The 16577-nt window shown below is 46.5% G+C and overlaps 1 protein-coding gene across 1 annotated transcript in view; it reads right to left on the bottom strand.

The window, feature by feature from the left end:
* Positions 1-16577, bottom strand: part of mgat4b (alpha-1,3-mannosyl-glycoprotein 4-beta-N-acetylglucosaminyltransferase B) — a 366555-nt gene that overhangs the window by 36007 nt on the left and 313971 nt on the right. Inside the window, exon 9 of the mRNA XM_038796210.1 lies at positions 8570-8700. Within this exon, the coding sequence (XP_038652138.1) occupies positions 8570-8700 (131 nt within the window). The remainder of the gene's footprint in view (positions 1-8569; positions 8701-16577) is intronic.

Genomic DNA, 16577 nt, shown 5'->3' with positions numbered 1-16577 from the left:
TGTAATCCCCATCCCCCATCTCAATCTGTCTCTTCATTTCAGATGATTTTCAGTCGGCACTAATGAGAATGAATGTCCTGGTAAATGCTGATGAACTGTATCAGGTGAATGAGAGACTCAAAGTGAAATGAGATCACAGAGATGGCAATTGGCTCGGTTCTACAGCAGAAACCAAGCTCTGTGCAGCCCACATATGCCAAGGAAGACAATGCTTTGATCAATCGGTTCAGACACACACACATTAAAGGTCCCAGGGTACTATATTCAAGAAGAACAGGAGAGTTCTGCTTGATGCTTCATTGGTCTTTCTGGGATTTTGCTATGCATATATTTCTCACCATGTTCCCCTTTATCACAGTAAAAAGCACTTCATTGGCTGCAAACCGCTTTCGGATGCCCTGAGATTGTGAAAGGTGCTATAGAAATGCAAGTCTTTCTTCTCTAAAATACCCCTATTTTGGTATATTGGTGTCTGCCTTTAAATTCAGTTCACAGCGCAGACACAAGGAGCTGTTACAGTAAGGCCATGCAGCCAACAGCAGATCTCTCTGGTGGCAGTTGTTCTCTCCCCATCAGTTGCACCCGCAAAGCAGCCAACTTTACCAGAAATATGGACTCCAGGAGCCTGCTGCTGGGTTGTTGCTGCCGGCTTCAGGACATTAAACACAGAGAAACAATCCAATCAAGGCCTCTGCAGTATGCAGCAAGATCCGCTTACCACAATGCAAACAGATAGAGTGACTCATCTCAAGTTTTACTGCCCCACATCCTAACTTGCACCAAGTCCCATTCACCCATCAACCCATGTGTTTTGCACGTTTCTTGCCCAGCAACATCACTATTTTAAAGTTCTCACTCTGTTCCAATTCCTTCATGGCTCTGTCCCTCCTCCAGGCCAACAGCCCTCCCAAAGATCTCTATGTTCCTCCAACTCTGGTTCCTTATGCTTCCTGATTTTAATTACTCCTCCACTGGCAGCTGTGACTTCAGCTGCCACAGTCCTAAATCTCTGGAATTCCACTCATAAATCTCTCCATCGTTAAAGTGCACCACAAAACCTATATTTGTGACTAAGCATTTGGTCATCCTTCCCAATAGCTCTAGCGGCTGTGTCAAATTTTGTTTGACAACACAACTGTGAAACATCTTGGGACATATTACTACACTAAAGGTGCTATCTAAATGCAAGTTATTGTTTTTGTTGTAGTAGTCAGTGAACTACAGGCCAGTTAGTCTATTATCAGAGATTACAAAAATGCTGGAAACTATTGTTAAGGAAGATTTAACAATGTACTTAGAAAAGCATTGTACAATTAGAACAAGTCAATATGGTTTTACGAAAGGGAATCCCATTTGACAAATCTGAGAGCTTTTTGAGGATATAACTAGTAAGGTAAAGGGGAGCCAGTAGATGTAGTATACCTGGCTTTCCAAAAGGCATTCTATAAGGTGCCACACAAAAGGTAATAGGTAAAATAAGAGCTTATGAAATGAAATGAAAATCACTTATTGTCACGAGTAGGCTTCAATGAAGTTACTGTGAAAAGCCCCTAGTCGCCACATTCCGGTGCCTGTCCGGGGAGGCTGGTACGGGAATCGAACCGTGCTGCTGGCCTGCTTTAAAAGCCAGCGATTTAGCCCAGTGAGCTAAACCAGCCCCTATGGAGTTAAGAGTAATCTATTAGCTTGTTAGAGGATTAGTTAACAGACAGGAAGCAGAGAGTGAGGGCAGCACGGTAGTGCAGTGGTAGCACTTCAATCTCACGGCGCCAAGGTCCCAGGTTCGATCCAGGCTCTGGTCACTGTCCGTGTGAAGTTTGCACAGTCTCCCCACGTTTGCGTGGGTTTCGCCCCCACAACCCAAAGATGTGCAGAGTAGGTGGATTGAACACGATAACTGCCCCTTAATTGGAAAAAATTAATTGGGTATTCTAAATTTAAAAAAAAGGGAAGCAGAGAGAGTGGGCACAAATGGAGCATTTTTTAGTTGGAGATAGTGAGTACTGCAAGCATCCGTGCTGGGGCCTCAGCTATTTACAATGTATACAATGACACAGATGGAGACAAAGTAATTTATCTTATTTGATGATGATACAAAGCTAAGTGGAAAAGTAAGCTCTGGGGAGGACGCAGAAAGGCCGCAAAGTGATTTTAGACAGGTTTTGTGAGTGGGCAACAAATAGCAGATGAGTATAATGGACGGAAGTGTGAAATTATTCACTTTGGTTGTAAGGACAGACAAGCAGAATATATTTTTAAACGGTAAGAAACTTGAAAAATGTTGGTGTTCAAAGAGACTTGGGTGTGGTCGGAAAAGGAACACAAAGTTAGCAAGCAGGCGCAGCAAGCAACTGGGAAGGCAAATGGCATGTTGGCCTTTATTACAAGGGGATTGAAATACAGGAATAAAGAAGTTTTGCTGCAGTTGTACAGTGTTTTGCTGAGACCATGGTCGTGATTTACACACAGAAAGCAGAGTCCCGTTTTGTGCGCGAATAGTGAGGTGTTTCTCAGCACCGAGAATGACTTCACTATCAAACAGAACTGTTTTTCTTTGGCTTCGGTGAAGAACACCCCATCGAGGCTACACTTACCTCACTTCCTAGTGCAGGAAGAGATCGGAGCACATTTTTAAATGCCACCCTGATCTGTCGACCTCTCTTGCACTCCCCACTTCGGTGTCCGGACCGCCCCCAACTTATCTCTTAGAGGGTCCTCGAGCAACCCCCCCCCCCCACCTCTTAAGCACACAACACCCGCACGCCTAATCCCTAGCATGGGCAACCTAGCATCTGGACACTGCCAGCCAGGCACTGCCAGGGCACCTGGGTGGTACAGACAGATCGCACAGGTGGCACTTCCAGGGTGCCTGCATGCCAATGGGAGTGCCAGGGTACTACCCTGTCCAGAGCTCAATCATCTGGGGGTCTCCAATGGTCTGGGATAACCCCCCCCCCCCACCCTCCCCGCTACCCTAGGTGCCGTTATGCCTGCCCATGTTTGTGTGGACCAATGCTAAACGGCGTCATGGTGTGGTCTCCCAGGTACGGGCGTTCGTTCCCAGGCTCGGGAGAATCGGACGCCGATATATTTAAATGTGCCTAATGGTCATTTAAATATGCTATTCTGGATATTGCCCAGTGAGGGAGAGATCCAGAATGCAACATCTCGTCTGGTCTGGCGAGGCATTCCGAACGTCGCAAATCTCACGAGAGGCCTCTTGTGAGATTTAACAGCGTTGTTGCGTCACTGAGTCGGGCGACAAGAGAATGTTTGAACATGCCCCATATGTGAAGCAGTGTGTGCAGTTTTGGTCTCGTGTTTAAAAAAGGATATACTCGCATTGGAGGAGGTACGGCGTAGCTTCACTAAATGGGTCCCTGCAATGAGGGGAGTGTCCTATGATGAGAGGCTGAATAAACTGGGCATTTCTTCTCTGGAGTTTAGAAGAATGACAAGCGACCTCATTGAAACATAAAAGATTATGGAGGGTCTTGACAGGGTAAATACTGAGGTGTCGTTTCCCTCTAGCTGAGGAATCTAGAACATGGGAGCACGCTCTGAGGGTAAGGAACCAATCATTTACGATGGCGATGAGGAGAAATTACTTCACTCAAACGATTGTGAATCTTTGGAATTTTCTACCACAGAGGGTTTGAGTGCTCTTTTGCTGAATACATTTAAGGCCAAGATGGACAGATTTTTGGTCTCTCAGGGAATCAAGGGATAAGGCAGGAAAGTGAAGTTGAGACTGAAGATTAGCCATGACAGTACTGAACGGCAGAGCTGGCTGGCCCACACCTGCTCTTATTTCTTGTATGCTTTAATCCTGCAATTGCGATCTTGAAATAAAGAAAAAGAATAAAAGGTACTTACTCATGTTAGACAAAGCTTCCTACTGCTGGCTCAGTTCCCACCAAATCCTGCTAATGCCTTAATGCCCTTATTCGCAACTGTTTATCTATCTCATAAGCCTTAGAGCTACTTATCTGTAACTTTATCCACTGCAGATTCCTCTTCTGCACTCTCCACAGTTGTATGTCTAATCATTGTAGTTGTCTTTTCCTCAACCTCCCTTCCTAGAGCCGTAAAATAGTACACTAATAATTCCCATCCATCAACAAGGTGGTCAGTCAATGGATAGCGTACTATCAAAAAGGGAAGAGGGTCAATTTCGGAGGTTTCTCCTTTTAAAAGCAACCACGGTCACCTCCCCTCATATGAAGCAGTTCTCAACCTCTCTGCCCTTGTGCCCAAACCCCCTCTCTACCTCTCTCTCCACCTTTCCCTTCTTGTCATCTCCCAGATCTTAATTGGAAAAGATTAATTCCCATTAATTGGAAAAAATTAATTGAGTACTCTAAACTAATTAAAAATAAGTTGAATCCTTAAAGTTTTTTCTTTAATTTTTTTAAATTTAGTGGACCCAATTATTTTTTTTCCAAGGGGCAATTTAGTGTGACCAATCCACCTACCCTGTCAATCTTTGGGTGGGGGTGTGAGACCCACACAGACACGGGGAAAATGTGCAAACTCCACACGGACAGTGACCCAGGGCCGGGATCGAACCTGGGTCCTCAGCGCCATGAGGCAGCAGTGCCAACCACTGCACCACCCTAAAGTTTTTTCTTTATAAACACAGCCTCACAGCGCCAGGGACTCGAGTTCAATTTCTGCCTTGTGTGACTGTGTGGAGTTTGCACATTGTCCTCATGTGGGTTTCCTCTGGGTGCTCAGGTTTCGTCCCACATTCCAAAGGTGTGCAGGTTAGGTGGATTGGCCATATTAATTTGTCCCATGGTGTCCAAAAGTTAGTGGGGTTAAGGGATTATGGGGCTAGGTAGGGAGTGGGCCTAGTTAGAGTACTCTTTCGGAAGGTTTGTGCAGGCTCTATGAATCCAATGGCCTCCTTCAGCACTGTAGGGATTCTATGATTATAATTTGGGGCTATACAGTTTGCTGGTCAATATTATCCCCTCATCAAACATGACCGAAAACTGATGAACTCTCTTGATTTGCTAATGGCATCCTGTTATAGAATCACAGAATGATACAGCAGAGGACACCATTCAGCTGACTGTTCCCGTGCCAGCACTTTGAAAGAGCTCTTCAATTAGTCCCATTCCCCTTGCTCTTCACTATAGCTCTGTAAATTATCCAATTTTGAAAGATGGTACTGAATCTGCTTCTGCTGCTCTTTCAGGTGGTGCATTCGTACCTCATGGCAGATATTTAAAACATTCCTCTTCACCCCATCATGTTGTGCACAAAATGGTCTGTATGTCTATTAAAGCTGCAATCATTCCAGTTTGATGTTCACTGCACATGAAGTGTTTTGAGACACAAGGCTCTTCATTAGCCCATGTTTAATTGAAGATGCTTACCCAAAATGTGCAAATGAGGAATTGGAAATCAAGGAAAGTCAAATAAATAAGAACGTCTGTGCTCACCTCCTGCAGTGAGAACAGTCAGATTATCATTAATTATCTGCTGCTGAGTTAGTCACTACATGAGAGAGTTTAAAACAGTGCAGCTGCAATCTGAATACAAATTACTTTGGGGAGTCTGCTACTGACTTGATTCACAAGCATCCCTCATATCATGGATAATAATGCCTTAAAAACCACCCATCAGCTCTCACCAGGGTTCTCGAATGAAATGTCATCTGGCTGCTGACAGATGACATAACGTAGTTTTCTTGCTCCCTCATTTTGGAATAAGACTCCTTGGGTACAGACTCCAATTAATTAGGCCAGGGAGGGCCAAGGGTCAGAATTTTACATTATGCAAAACTAGATCCAAGTTAGAGGTTAGGAGGTAGTTCTTTTCCTAGCGAATAATGGACCTCTGGGTACACTGGCTCGAACGCCAAGTTAGAGCTGGGCTGGATTCTGTCTGGGATAGACATTTCCTTTTACAAAAGGGTAGGAACTTCAGGAATTTTAGGGCCACGGTCATCTCCTGGATTATTTCCCAGGTTTCCTCAACCCTAGAATTGGCTTGGCTTTTTAAAATCTGATTTTTCACCTCTCTCAGGGGCTCACAATGTTTGGGTGGGGTGCAGAGTGTACCGATTATAAGACGATAAGACATAGGAGTAGAAGTAAGGCCATTCGGCCCATCGAGTCCACTCCGCCATTCAATCATGGCTGATGGCATCATGGCATTATGATGCACAAGGTATTGCAGTTGTGTAGGACAGTTTTAACGGGCCATGGGGTCTTGCCGGCCTGTGATTCGTATAGCAACTCATTCAAAAAGCTATTCTTTTTGCACAAGCCTAGACTGGTGTCCAAAGCCTAATCAAAGCCTGGGCCTGAAGCACGGTGAAAGAGGAATTGGTAAGTGATAAAGTATCGTAGCCAAGACCAATCCTGCCCTCACCCAACATCCACACTTTTGAGGATTTTCAGAATGGTAGCAGAAGCCCCGGTTTCTCATTCCACTCATTAGTTCCCACAATTAGCGCTGGGGCATTGATGAGTGAACTCAGGAAGTATTTTTCCACATAAAAAAATATAAATGAAAATCTGAAATTTGCTCCCTCAAAGGGTTGTGGATACAGGGTGTGATTTGAAATTTTCAAGAGTGAAATGGATATATTTTTGTTCGTTAAGGACATTAAGAGATGAATCAAAGTTGAGTAACTGGTGTTGAGGTAGAGATCAGCAATGCTCGAGGACTGAACATCCTCTTCCTGTTCCTGTGTCCACATGCACAAGGATGCCTATTGTAATATTCCAAATATAGCCTAGATCAGATTCGCTGCATCAGTACCAATCAATGATTGGCATTTATTTAAAACATTAAAAAAAGTTTTCCAATTATGGGGCAATTTATCCTGGCCAATCCACGTACCCTGCATATCTTTTGAGTTGTGGGGGGTGAGACCCATGCAGACACAAGGAGAATGTGCAAACACCACACGGACAGTGACTTGGGGCCAGGATCGAACCTGGGTCCTTGGTGCCATGAGATGATTGCCATTGATAAGCTCAATTTCAGTATTTTAAGTTAGTTTGATGATTCATTCTCAGGATGCAGGTGGCACTGGCAAGGCCTGCATTTATTCCCCACCCTTGGTTGCCTTTGAGAAGGTGGAAATTGTCCACTTTCTTGAATCAATGAAGTCCATGTAGTGAAGGTATTGTCACAGTCAGGTAGTTCCAGGATTTTGACCCAGAGGCAATGAACAAATGAATAAGTGACTCAGAAGACGGCTCGGAAGTGTCAGTGTTTCCATGCGTCTCTTGTCTTTATCCTTCTAGTTGATGGAGGTCATAGCTTTGTGAGATGCTGTTGAATACGGCATGGCGAGTTGCTATAGTGAATCCTATGGATAATAAATGCTGCAGCCATGTTGCATGGTTGGTGGAGGGAGAAGGGTTTATTTTGGTGGATCTATCAAATTTCTTCAAAATTTACTCATGGGAAGTGGGTGTCACTGGCTCGGCCAGCATTAATTGCCCATCTCTAATTGCCCTCGAGAAGATGATGGTGAGCTGCCTTCTTGAAACCGCTTCAGTCCACGAATTGTAGGTACACCCACAGTGCTGCAATGAAGAGAGTTCCAGAGTTCTGACCCAGCAACAGTGAAGGAACTGAGATCATAGAATTTACATTGCAGAAGGAGGTCATTCGGCCCATAGAGTCTGCACCAGCTCTTGGAAAGAGCACCCTATTTAAGCCCACGCCCCCACCCTATCACCGTAACCCAACCTAACTTTTTTTTGGACACTAAGGGCAATTCATCATGGCCAGTCCACCTAACCTGCACATCTTTGGACTGTGGGAAGAAACCGGAGCACCTGGAAGAAACCCATGCAGACATGGCTAGCAGAAGTGGATAGCACTGTGGTTTCACAGCACCAGGGTCCAAGGCTCGATTCCCCACTGTGTCACTGTCTGTGTGGAGTCTGCACGTTCTCCCCGTGTCTGCGTGGGTTTCCTCCGGGTGCTGAGGTTTCCTCCCACAGTCCAAAGACGTGCAGGTTAGGTGGATTGGCCATGCTAAATTGCCCTTAGTGTCCAAATACGTTAGGAGGGGTTAATGGGTTATGGGGATAGTGTGGAAGAGAGGGCTTAAGTGGGTCGGTGCAGACTCAAAAGGCCGAATGGCCTTCTGCACTGTATGTTCTATGACACGGGGAGAACGTGTAGACTCCACACAAGACAGTGACCCAAGGCTGGAGTCGAACCTGGGACCCTGGAGCGGTGAAGCAACTGTGCTAACCACTGTGCTACCGTGCTGCTGGATATATTTCCCGGTCAGGATGGGTCTGTGAATTGAAGGTGAGCTTGCAGATGGTGGTGTTTCCATATATCGGCTGCCCTTGTCCTCCTAGGTGGAGGGGTTTGCAGATTTGGAAAGTGCTTTTGAAGGAGCCTTGGCGAATTTCTGCAGTGCATCTTGGGGATGGTACACACTGCTAGCACGGTGCGTTGGTGCTGGAGGGAGTGAATGTTTAAGGTGGTGGATGCAGAGGAAACTAACAAAAGGGGAGAGCGGGTTGCATAGATAGCAAAACAAGACATCTGGTTCGATAAACTACATCAATGTTCCACTTACTGCGTCTTTTTCTGGGTTACAGACTTTAACCCACAGAACATGGTCCAGCAGCCAATCAATGGGCTTGTCCTTGTAGAACATCAAAATAAACTCCACAATCAGACTGAGATCCAGTGATTTGAACATTTTTCCTAGACAAAATAATCCAAAATACTGTTAATATCGACTACTGACATTTAGTGAATATAAACTGTATCAATTATGCAATGCCAATTTTTGTGATTGCATAACTGGCAGTTGTGCATTGTGGTAATTACAGAAATGATTAGAGAGCTGGGTAAACACCAGTCTCTTTCTGAATGGCATGGATAAATTCACTCGGAATGTGTTTGGCACATTTCAAACTACACAGGGCCATGGATTGCGTTCAGAAAGACAGATGGTGAACAAGCAATGCAAATTTAACTACTTTACTCAGAGTGGGCAACCGTTTGTTCAAAGATACAACATCAGCAATGCCAAGTTTTAATTGGATAGATAACTTGCAGAGACAGAGAGAGGGACAGAGACAGAGAGAGACAGAGACACAGAGAGAGAGAGAGAGAGAGAGAGAGATAGAGATAGAGAAAAGAAAAATGACGTGAGTCAGTCAGAGACATAAATTGGCCAGATGAAATGTGATGATCTCTTCCATTCCTGTACAGTCCCATGTTCCGAAGCATTTATTATACATCCTGGAGTACAAGTCATTTCAGCGTAAAGTTCACAAATACAAATTGACAAAATATATAAATTTTTAAATTTAGAGTATTCAAAATAACCATAAAATGCTCAGGTTCCAACCATCGGCAATTTGATCAAGTGCAATGGCACAACCACCTGACATGATGGAATTTCCATTAATACAGGAACACAAGAAATAGGAGCTGGGGTAGACCACAAGGCCCATCGGGCCTGCTCCGCCATTCAATACCATATGGCTGATCTCGGGCTTCAACTCAATTTCTCCACTCGCACCCCATATCCCTTCATCCCTGAAAGACCAAAAATCTGTCTATCCCAGCTTTAAATGTATTCAAATGGAGCATCAAAAACCCTTTGGGGTAGAAAATCCCAAAGATTCACAGCCCTTTGAGTGAAGTAATTTCCCTTCATCTCATTTCTAAACGATTGGCCCCCAATCCAGAGACTGTGCCCCCGTATGTTAGATTCACCGACCAGCAGAAACAATCTTGTAGCATCGGCCTTATCAAGATCTTTCAGAATTATATAGGTTTCAATGAGATCACCTCTCATTCTTCTAAAGACTATGAAGCAAATCTACTCACAGGACAACCCCCTCACCCGAGGGACCAATTTAGTGAACCTTCGCTGTATCGTCTCCAAAGCAAGCATGCTAGTATATTAAAGTTGTTCTGTGCCAGGGTTTAGGAAACACCAAAGTATATTATGGAGTTCACCTGACCTACAACTATTTATTGATTTTGGTTACAATGAGCACAAGAGCCAGCCTTTCAGGTATTATTCAACAGAGTTCTTAAGCGCTTTCAATCAAAAAAACAAGCTTATTCTACAAATTTAGTTAACATTTGCATAAACACACACAGTAAGAATTTTTATCAACCTCAAACATAAAGACCCCACACAGCTAAAGTAATCAATGTATAACCCGTAATGAATTCCCCCTTAATTGTTCCAACTCATTAACAAAAACCAAGTAAAACCCAAAACCCCTTTTCAAAGGTGTGGCCCAGCACACGACATTTTCAATGGTACAAGACTTGTTGTTATTGATATTCTGTTCCCCTTTCCAAACAGCAGATTTGAATTCCATCCAGAAAACAATGATCTCTTTTAAGTTATCAAGCAGTCTGGAAACAGTTTTTAAAATGAAGGTAGAGAGACACTTGATTTGATTTGATTTGATTTATTGTCACATGTACCGAAGTACAGTGAAAAGATTTTTTCTGCGACTGAGGAACGTACACAGTACGTATATAGCAGACACAAGAATAATCAACAGATAACATTGACAAATGGTACATCGACAAAACAGTGATTGTTTACAGTGCGGAACAAGGGGCCAAACAAAGCAAATACACGAGCAAGAGATCATAGGGCATCGTGAAAAATGCTCTTACAGGGAACCGATCAGTCCGAGGGGGAGTCGTTGAGGAGTCTTGTAGCTGTGGGGAAGAAGCTGTTCCTATGTCTGGATGTGCGGGTCTTCAGAGTTCTGTATCTTCTGCCTGATGGAGCGGTCTGGAAGACGGCGATGTCTGGGTGGGAGGGGTGCTGTCTGCCTTCCTGAGGCAGCGAGAGGTGTATACAGAATCAATGTGGGGGTGGCAAGTTTGTGTGATGCGCTGGGCTGAGTTCACCACAGTCTGCAGTTTCTTGCGATCTTGGACCGAGCAGTTGCCATACCAGGCTGTGATGCAGCCGGATAGGATGCTCTCTATCACACATCTGTAGAAGTTTGAGAGAGTCGATGCAGACATGCCTAATTTCTTCAGCTTCCGTAGGAAGTAGAGACGTTGTTGGGCTTTCTTGACTGTTGCATCAACGTGAGTGGGCCAGGACAGACTGTTGGTGATGGTGACCCCCAGGAACTTAAAGCTATCAACCATCTCCACTTCGGAGCCATTGATGCAGACCGTAGTGTAGTCGTGCTGCGCTTCCTGAAGTCGATGATCAGTTCCTTGGTCTTTCCAACATTTAGAGAGAGGTTGTTTTCGGTATACCATGCAACCAAGTGAGTTATCTCCCTCCTGTAGTCTGATTCATCGTTGTTTGAGATGCGGCCCACCACAGTCGTATCATCCGCAAACTTATAGATTGAGTTGGAGTTAAATCTTTCCACACAGTCATGTGTGTACAGGGAGCACAGTAGAGGACTGAGCACACATCTTTCAACCCGTGCAGTTCAAACCAGTCCAAACTCAAAGCAAAAGTAAAAATTCACAGAGCCACAACCCAGCTCCACCCACACAATGACATCACTGAAGCCATGTGATAAGACAAAACATTTGCCTTTACATTGTGCCTTGCATTCATGAAGCACTTTTTGCGACCAACAGAAGTCTCAAAGCACATTTCAGTCAATGAAGTACTTTTGAAGTGCAGTCATGAGGAGATGGGGGCTTAGTGGTAATATCACCGCTCGAGTAATCCAGAGGCCCAGGCTAATGCTTTGGGACACGAGTTCAGACCCCACACGGCAGCTGGTGGAATTTAAATTCAATTCAGCCAATTAATCTGGAATATAAAGCTAGTCTCAATAATGGTCACCATGGAGGGACTTCCGATGGCGGCTATGAAGGAATAAGTCGCACATTTGGTGGCTCCCGCTCGGGTCAGACTTTTGGACCCTTTCCCCCGATTTTCTACCGGACTTGAAATGTAAAACTGAAGACAGAGGCAATTGTGTACTGAATTCCAACATCGGTGCATGGAGAGAAGGACTAGAAGTGCTCGTAAAGGCAGAAACAGAAAGACAGAGAAGGCTTGGGCTGAAGCTGCAGCAGGAGACAGCATGGGGGAGGTCCGGACCTCTGGTTTGTCGACCCAGCGGTCAACGGAGCAGCTGATGCAAGTTATTCAGAAAGGCTTTGCTAAGCAGAAACGGGACTGCTTGGACTCTATAAAAGAGTCGATTGAGCGGCTGGAGCTTAGATTGGACGCCCAAGATCGGGCAATCCAGAAGGCGGAGAAGGCGCTGGCTGAGCAGGAGGAATATCAAACTGCGGTGGAGTTGGAGGTGGGGATGCTGAGAGACCAGCAGAAGAAGCTCCTGGAGAAGGTGGAGGACCGAGAGAATAGGTCCCGCCAGCAGAACTTGAGAATCGTTGGACTCCCGGAGGGGTCCGGAGGAGCGGACGCTGGGGCATACATCGCAGATATGTTTGAGAAGCTGCTGGGGGATGGGATATTCTCCCGACCCTTGGAGGTGGACAGGGCTCACAGAGCACTCGCGAGGAAGCCGCAAACGGGAGACATCCCCACCCCCCACCCCCCCGCCTCCCTGAGGGCAATGGTGGTCAGATTCCACAGGTACTTGGATAAGGAGCGCATTCTACAGTGGGCCCAGCAGACACGGAGCTGTAAGTGGGACAACGGTATACTGCGGGTCGCCCAAGATCGAGTGTGGAGGAGGCCAGGAGAAGAACAGGCTTCGACCAGATTAAGTCGATCTTTTTTAAGAAAAAAGTGAAATTCGGACTTTTGTATCTGGCCCGTCTCTGGGTCACGTACGAGGAACAGTACTTTTATTTTGAGTCGCCTGAGGACGCACTGGACTTTGTGAAAAGGAAAGGACTGGTGGTGGACTGATAACGTTTGAACTTTGCTGCAACGTTTATGTTTATTTTTCTTTTTGTTTTTCTGTTCTTTAAAAAAAAGTTTCTCATTTTTCGTTTCATGGAAGCTGTTTGTAATGCCTTCTGTATTGATTTGGAACCAGTGGCAGAGCTGAGTGAGTTAAGGTTTAATTTGCACTGTTGGGGGATGGAGGTGTGTTTGTATGAGGGGGGGGGGGGGGGGGAGAGACGACGACAATAGGTGGGAGACTATCCGGCACCAGGGATGGGGGCCACCAAGCTAGCTGGGCAGGCTGCGGAAGCGCAGTGGGGGGTGTGCATATGTTCAGTTTATCAAAGGGGTTGGGTTACAGAGTGTTGTTACTGGGGGTGGGGAAATGTTCTGCTGACGAGGGAGGGACTTGGGCCAAGGGATAGAGAGGAGGTTGGGGCAGAGGCTGCCTGGGGGCGGGTCAGTGGAGGCGCGGAGCATGGGCTGGAGGTGGGCCCAAAAAAGGGGATGGCTGATCGGCGAAGGGGAGGGCAATGACGCCCGCAACTAGGCTGATCACCTGGAATGTTCGAGGGTTAAATGGGCTGGTCAAGAGGGCACATGTGTTTGCGCATCTTAGGGGACTGAAGGCGGATGTGGTAATGTTGCAGGAGACGCACCTCAGAGTAACTGACTAGATTAGATTGAGGAAAGGCTGGGTTAGTCAGGTCTTTCACTTGGGACTGGATTCAAAGACTAGCGGGGTCACGATCCTGATCAATAAGCGGGTGGTGTTTGAGGCGGGTAGAATAGTTTCGGATGTGGGAGGCCGGTACACTATGGTCAGTGTGAAATTGGAGGGGGTGCAGGTGGTATTAGTAAATGTGTATGTGCCAAATTGGGATGATGTGGAGCTTATAAAGAGGATGCTGGGGAAGATACCGGACCTGGACTCGCACAGGTTGGTCATGGGAGGGGACTGCAACTCAGTTACTGACCCTGGCTTGGACTGGTCAAGCTCAAAACCGGGCAGGGTACCAGCAATGGAACTAAAAGTGTTCATGGAGCAGATGGGGTGGAGATTTGGGCAGCCGAGGGTGAAGGAGTTCTCCTTGTACTCACACGTGCATAAAGTGTACTCCTGGTACTCGGCGATCACAATCTCAGACCATGCTCCGCACTGGGTTGACCTGCAGGTTAGTAAAGACAGTAATCCAGCGCCCGCACTAGAGGTTAGATGTGGGACTTTTGGCTGACGAAGGGGTGTGCGAGTGGCTGAGGAAATGTATTCGGAACTACATGCAGGTCAATGACACAAGGGAAATTTCAACAGCGATGGTCTGGGAAGCGCTGAAGGCAGTGGTCAGAGGGGAGCTGTTCTTGATACGGGACAGGGCAGAGACGGTCCGACTGGTTAAGGAGATACTACAGATCGACCGGAGGAATGTGGAGACCCCAGAGGCAGGGCTTTTAAGGGAACAGCGGCGGCTACAGGCGGAGTTCGGCTTGTTAACCACAGGGAGGGCGGTGGAGCAGCTGAGAAAGGCGAGGGGGGCGATCCATGAGTATGGAGAGAAGGCCAGCAGAATGTTTGCACAGCAGCTTAGAAAGAGTGAGGCAGCCAGGGAGATAGGGAAAGTAAAAGACGGAGATGGGAACCTGGTTGGAGATTCAGCAGGGGTGAATAAGGTGTTTAGGGATTTCTACAGTAGGCTCTATAGGTCGGAACCCCCTTCGGAGCCGGAGGGGATGAGGCACTTCTTGGGGGGGGGCTGAATTTCCCAAAGGTGGACGGGGAGTTGATAGAAGCGCTGGGGGCCCCGATCAGGTTGGAAGAGATAGCGGAGGGTCTGAAGGCCATGCAGGCAGGTAAAGCCCCGGGGCCAGACAGGTACCCAGACGGAGTTTCATAAAATGTTCTCTGGGATATTGGGGCCGGTGTTGATGAGGATATTCAATGAGGCGGGGAAAGAGGGGTGCTGCCCCCCGATGATGTCACAGGCCACGATTTTGCTGATTCTGAAGCAGGACAAGAACCCAGAGCTGTGTGGGTCCTACAGGCCGATATCCCTGTTGAATGTGGACGCCAAACTGCTGGCCAAAATTTTAACCTCCAGGATTGAGGATTGTGTTCCGGACGTTATTGGGGAGGACCAGACGGGGTTTGTTAAGGGTAGGCAGTTGGTGGCTAATGAAAGAAGGCTGTTAAATGTGATCGTGATGCCCCCAGAAGGTAGGGAGGTGGAGGTAGTGATCACAATGGATGCAGAAAAGGCTTTTGATCGGGTAGAATGGGATTATCTGTGGGAAGTATTGGGATGGTTTGGATTTTGGCGGGGCTTTATTGACTGGGTCAGGTTGCTGTATCAGGTTCCTGTGGCGATTGTACGGACGAATAGGACAACATCAGACTATTTTAGACTGCACTGGGGGAACGAGACAGGGATGCCCCCCTCTCCCCACTGTTGTTCGCGCGAGCTATAGAGCCATTGGCAATTGCTCCAAGAGCCTCAAGGGGCTCTATGCAGACGACCTGTATGTATCGGACCCATTAGAGGGGATGGAAGAAATCATGAGGATTCTAGGGGAATTTGGACGGTTTCCGGGGTATAAGCTAAATATGGGAACATAGAACATAGAACGGTACAGCGCAGTACAGGCCCTTCGGCCCACGATGTTGCACCGACATGGGAAGTCAAAAACTAAAGGCCATCTAACCTACACTATGCCATTATCATCCATATGCTTATCCAATAAACTTTTAAATGCCCTCAATGTTGGTGAGTTCACTACTGTTGCAGGTAGGGCATTCCACGGCCTCACCACTCTTTGCGTAAAAAACCTACCTCTGACCTATATCTATTACCCCTCAATTTATGGCTATGTCCCCTCGTGCTAGCCACCTCCATCCGCGGGAGAAGGCTCTCACTGTCCACCCTATCTAACCCTCTGATCATTTTGTATGCCTCTATTAAGTCACCTCTTAACCTTCTTCTCTCTAACAAAAACAACCTCAAGTCCATCAGCCTTTCCTCATAAGATTTTCCCTCCATACCAGGCAACATCCTGGTAAATCTCCTCTGCACCCGTTCCAAAGCTTCCACGTCCTTCCTACAATGAGGTGACCAGAACTGTACGCAATACTCCAAATGCGGCCGTACCAGAGTTTTGTACAGCTGCAACATGACCTCATGGCTCCGGAACTCAATCCCTCTACCAATAAAGGCCAACACACCATAGGCCTTCTTCACAACCCTATCAACCTGGGTGGCAACTTTCAGGGATCTATGTACATGGATACCGAGATCCCTCTGCTCATCCACACTGCCAAGAATTTTACCATTAGCCAAATATTCCGCATTTCTGTTATTCTTTCCAAAGTGAATCACCTCACACTTCTCTACATTAAACTCCATTTGCCACCTCTCAGCCCAGCTCTGCAGCTTATCTATGTCCCTCTGTAACCTGCAACATCCTTCCACACTGTCTAAAACTCCACCGACTTTAGTGTCGTCTGCAAATTTACTCACCCAACCTTCTGTGCCCTCCTCCAGGTCATTTATAAAAATGACAAACAGCAACGTCCCAGAACAGATCCTTGTGGTACGCCACTCGTAAATGAACTCCATTCTGAACATTTGCCATCAACCACCACCCTCTGTCTTCTTTCAACTAGTCAATTTCTGATCCACATCTCTAAATCACCCTCAATCCCCAGCCTCCGTATTTTCTGCAATAGCCAACCGTGGGGAACCTTATCAAACGCTTTACTGAAATC

The sequence above is a fragment of the Scyliorhinus canicula genome, chromosome 4 (genome assembly GCF_902713615.1).
Source record: "Scyliorhinus canicula chromosome 4, sScyCan1.1, whole genome shotgun sequence".
In the NCBI taxonomy this organism is placed as follows: domain Eukaryota; kingdom Metazoa; phylum Chordata; class Chondrichthyes; order Carcharhiniformes; family Scyliorhinidae; genus Scyliorhinus; species Scyliorhinus canicula.
The sequence above is the reverse complement of the archived record's forward strand: the minus strand, read 5'-3'. Positions and strand labels throughout refer to the sequence as shown.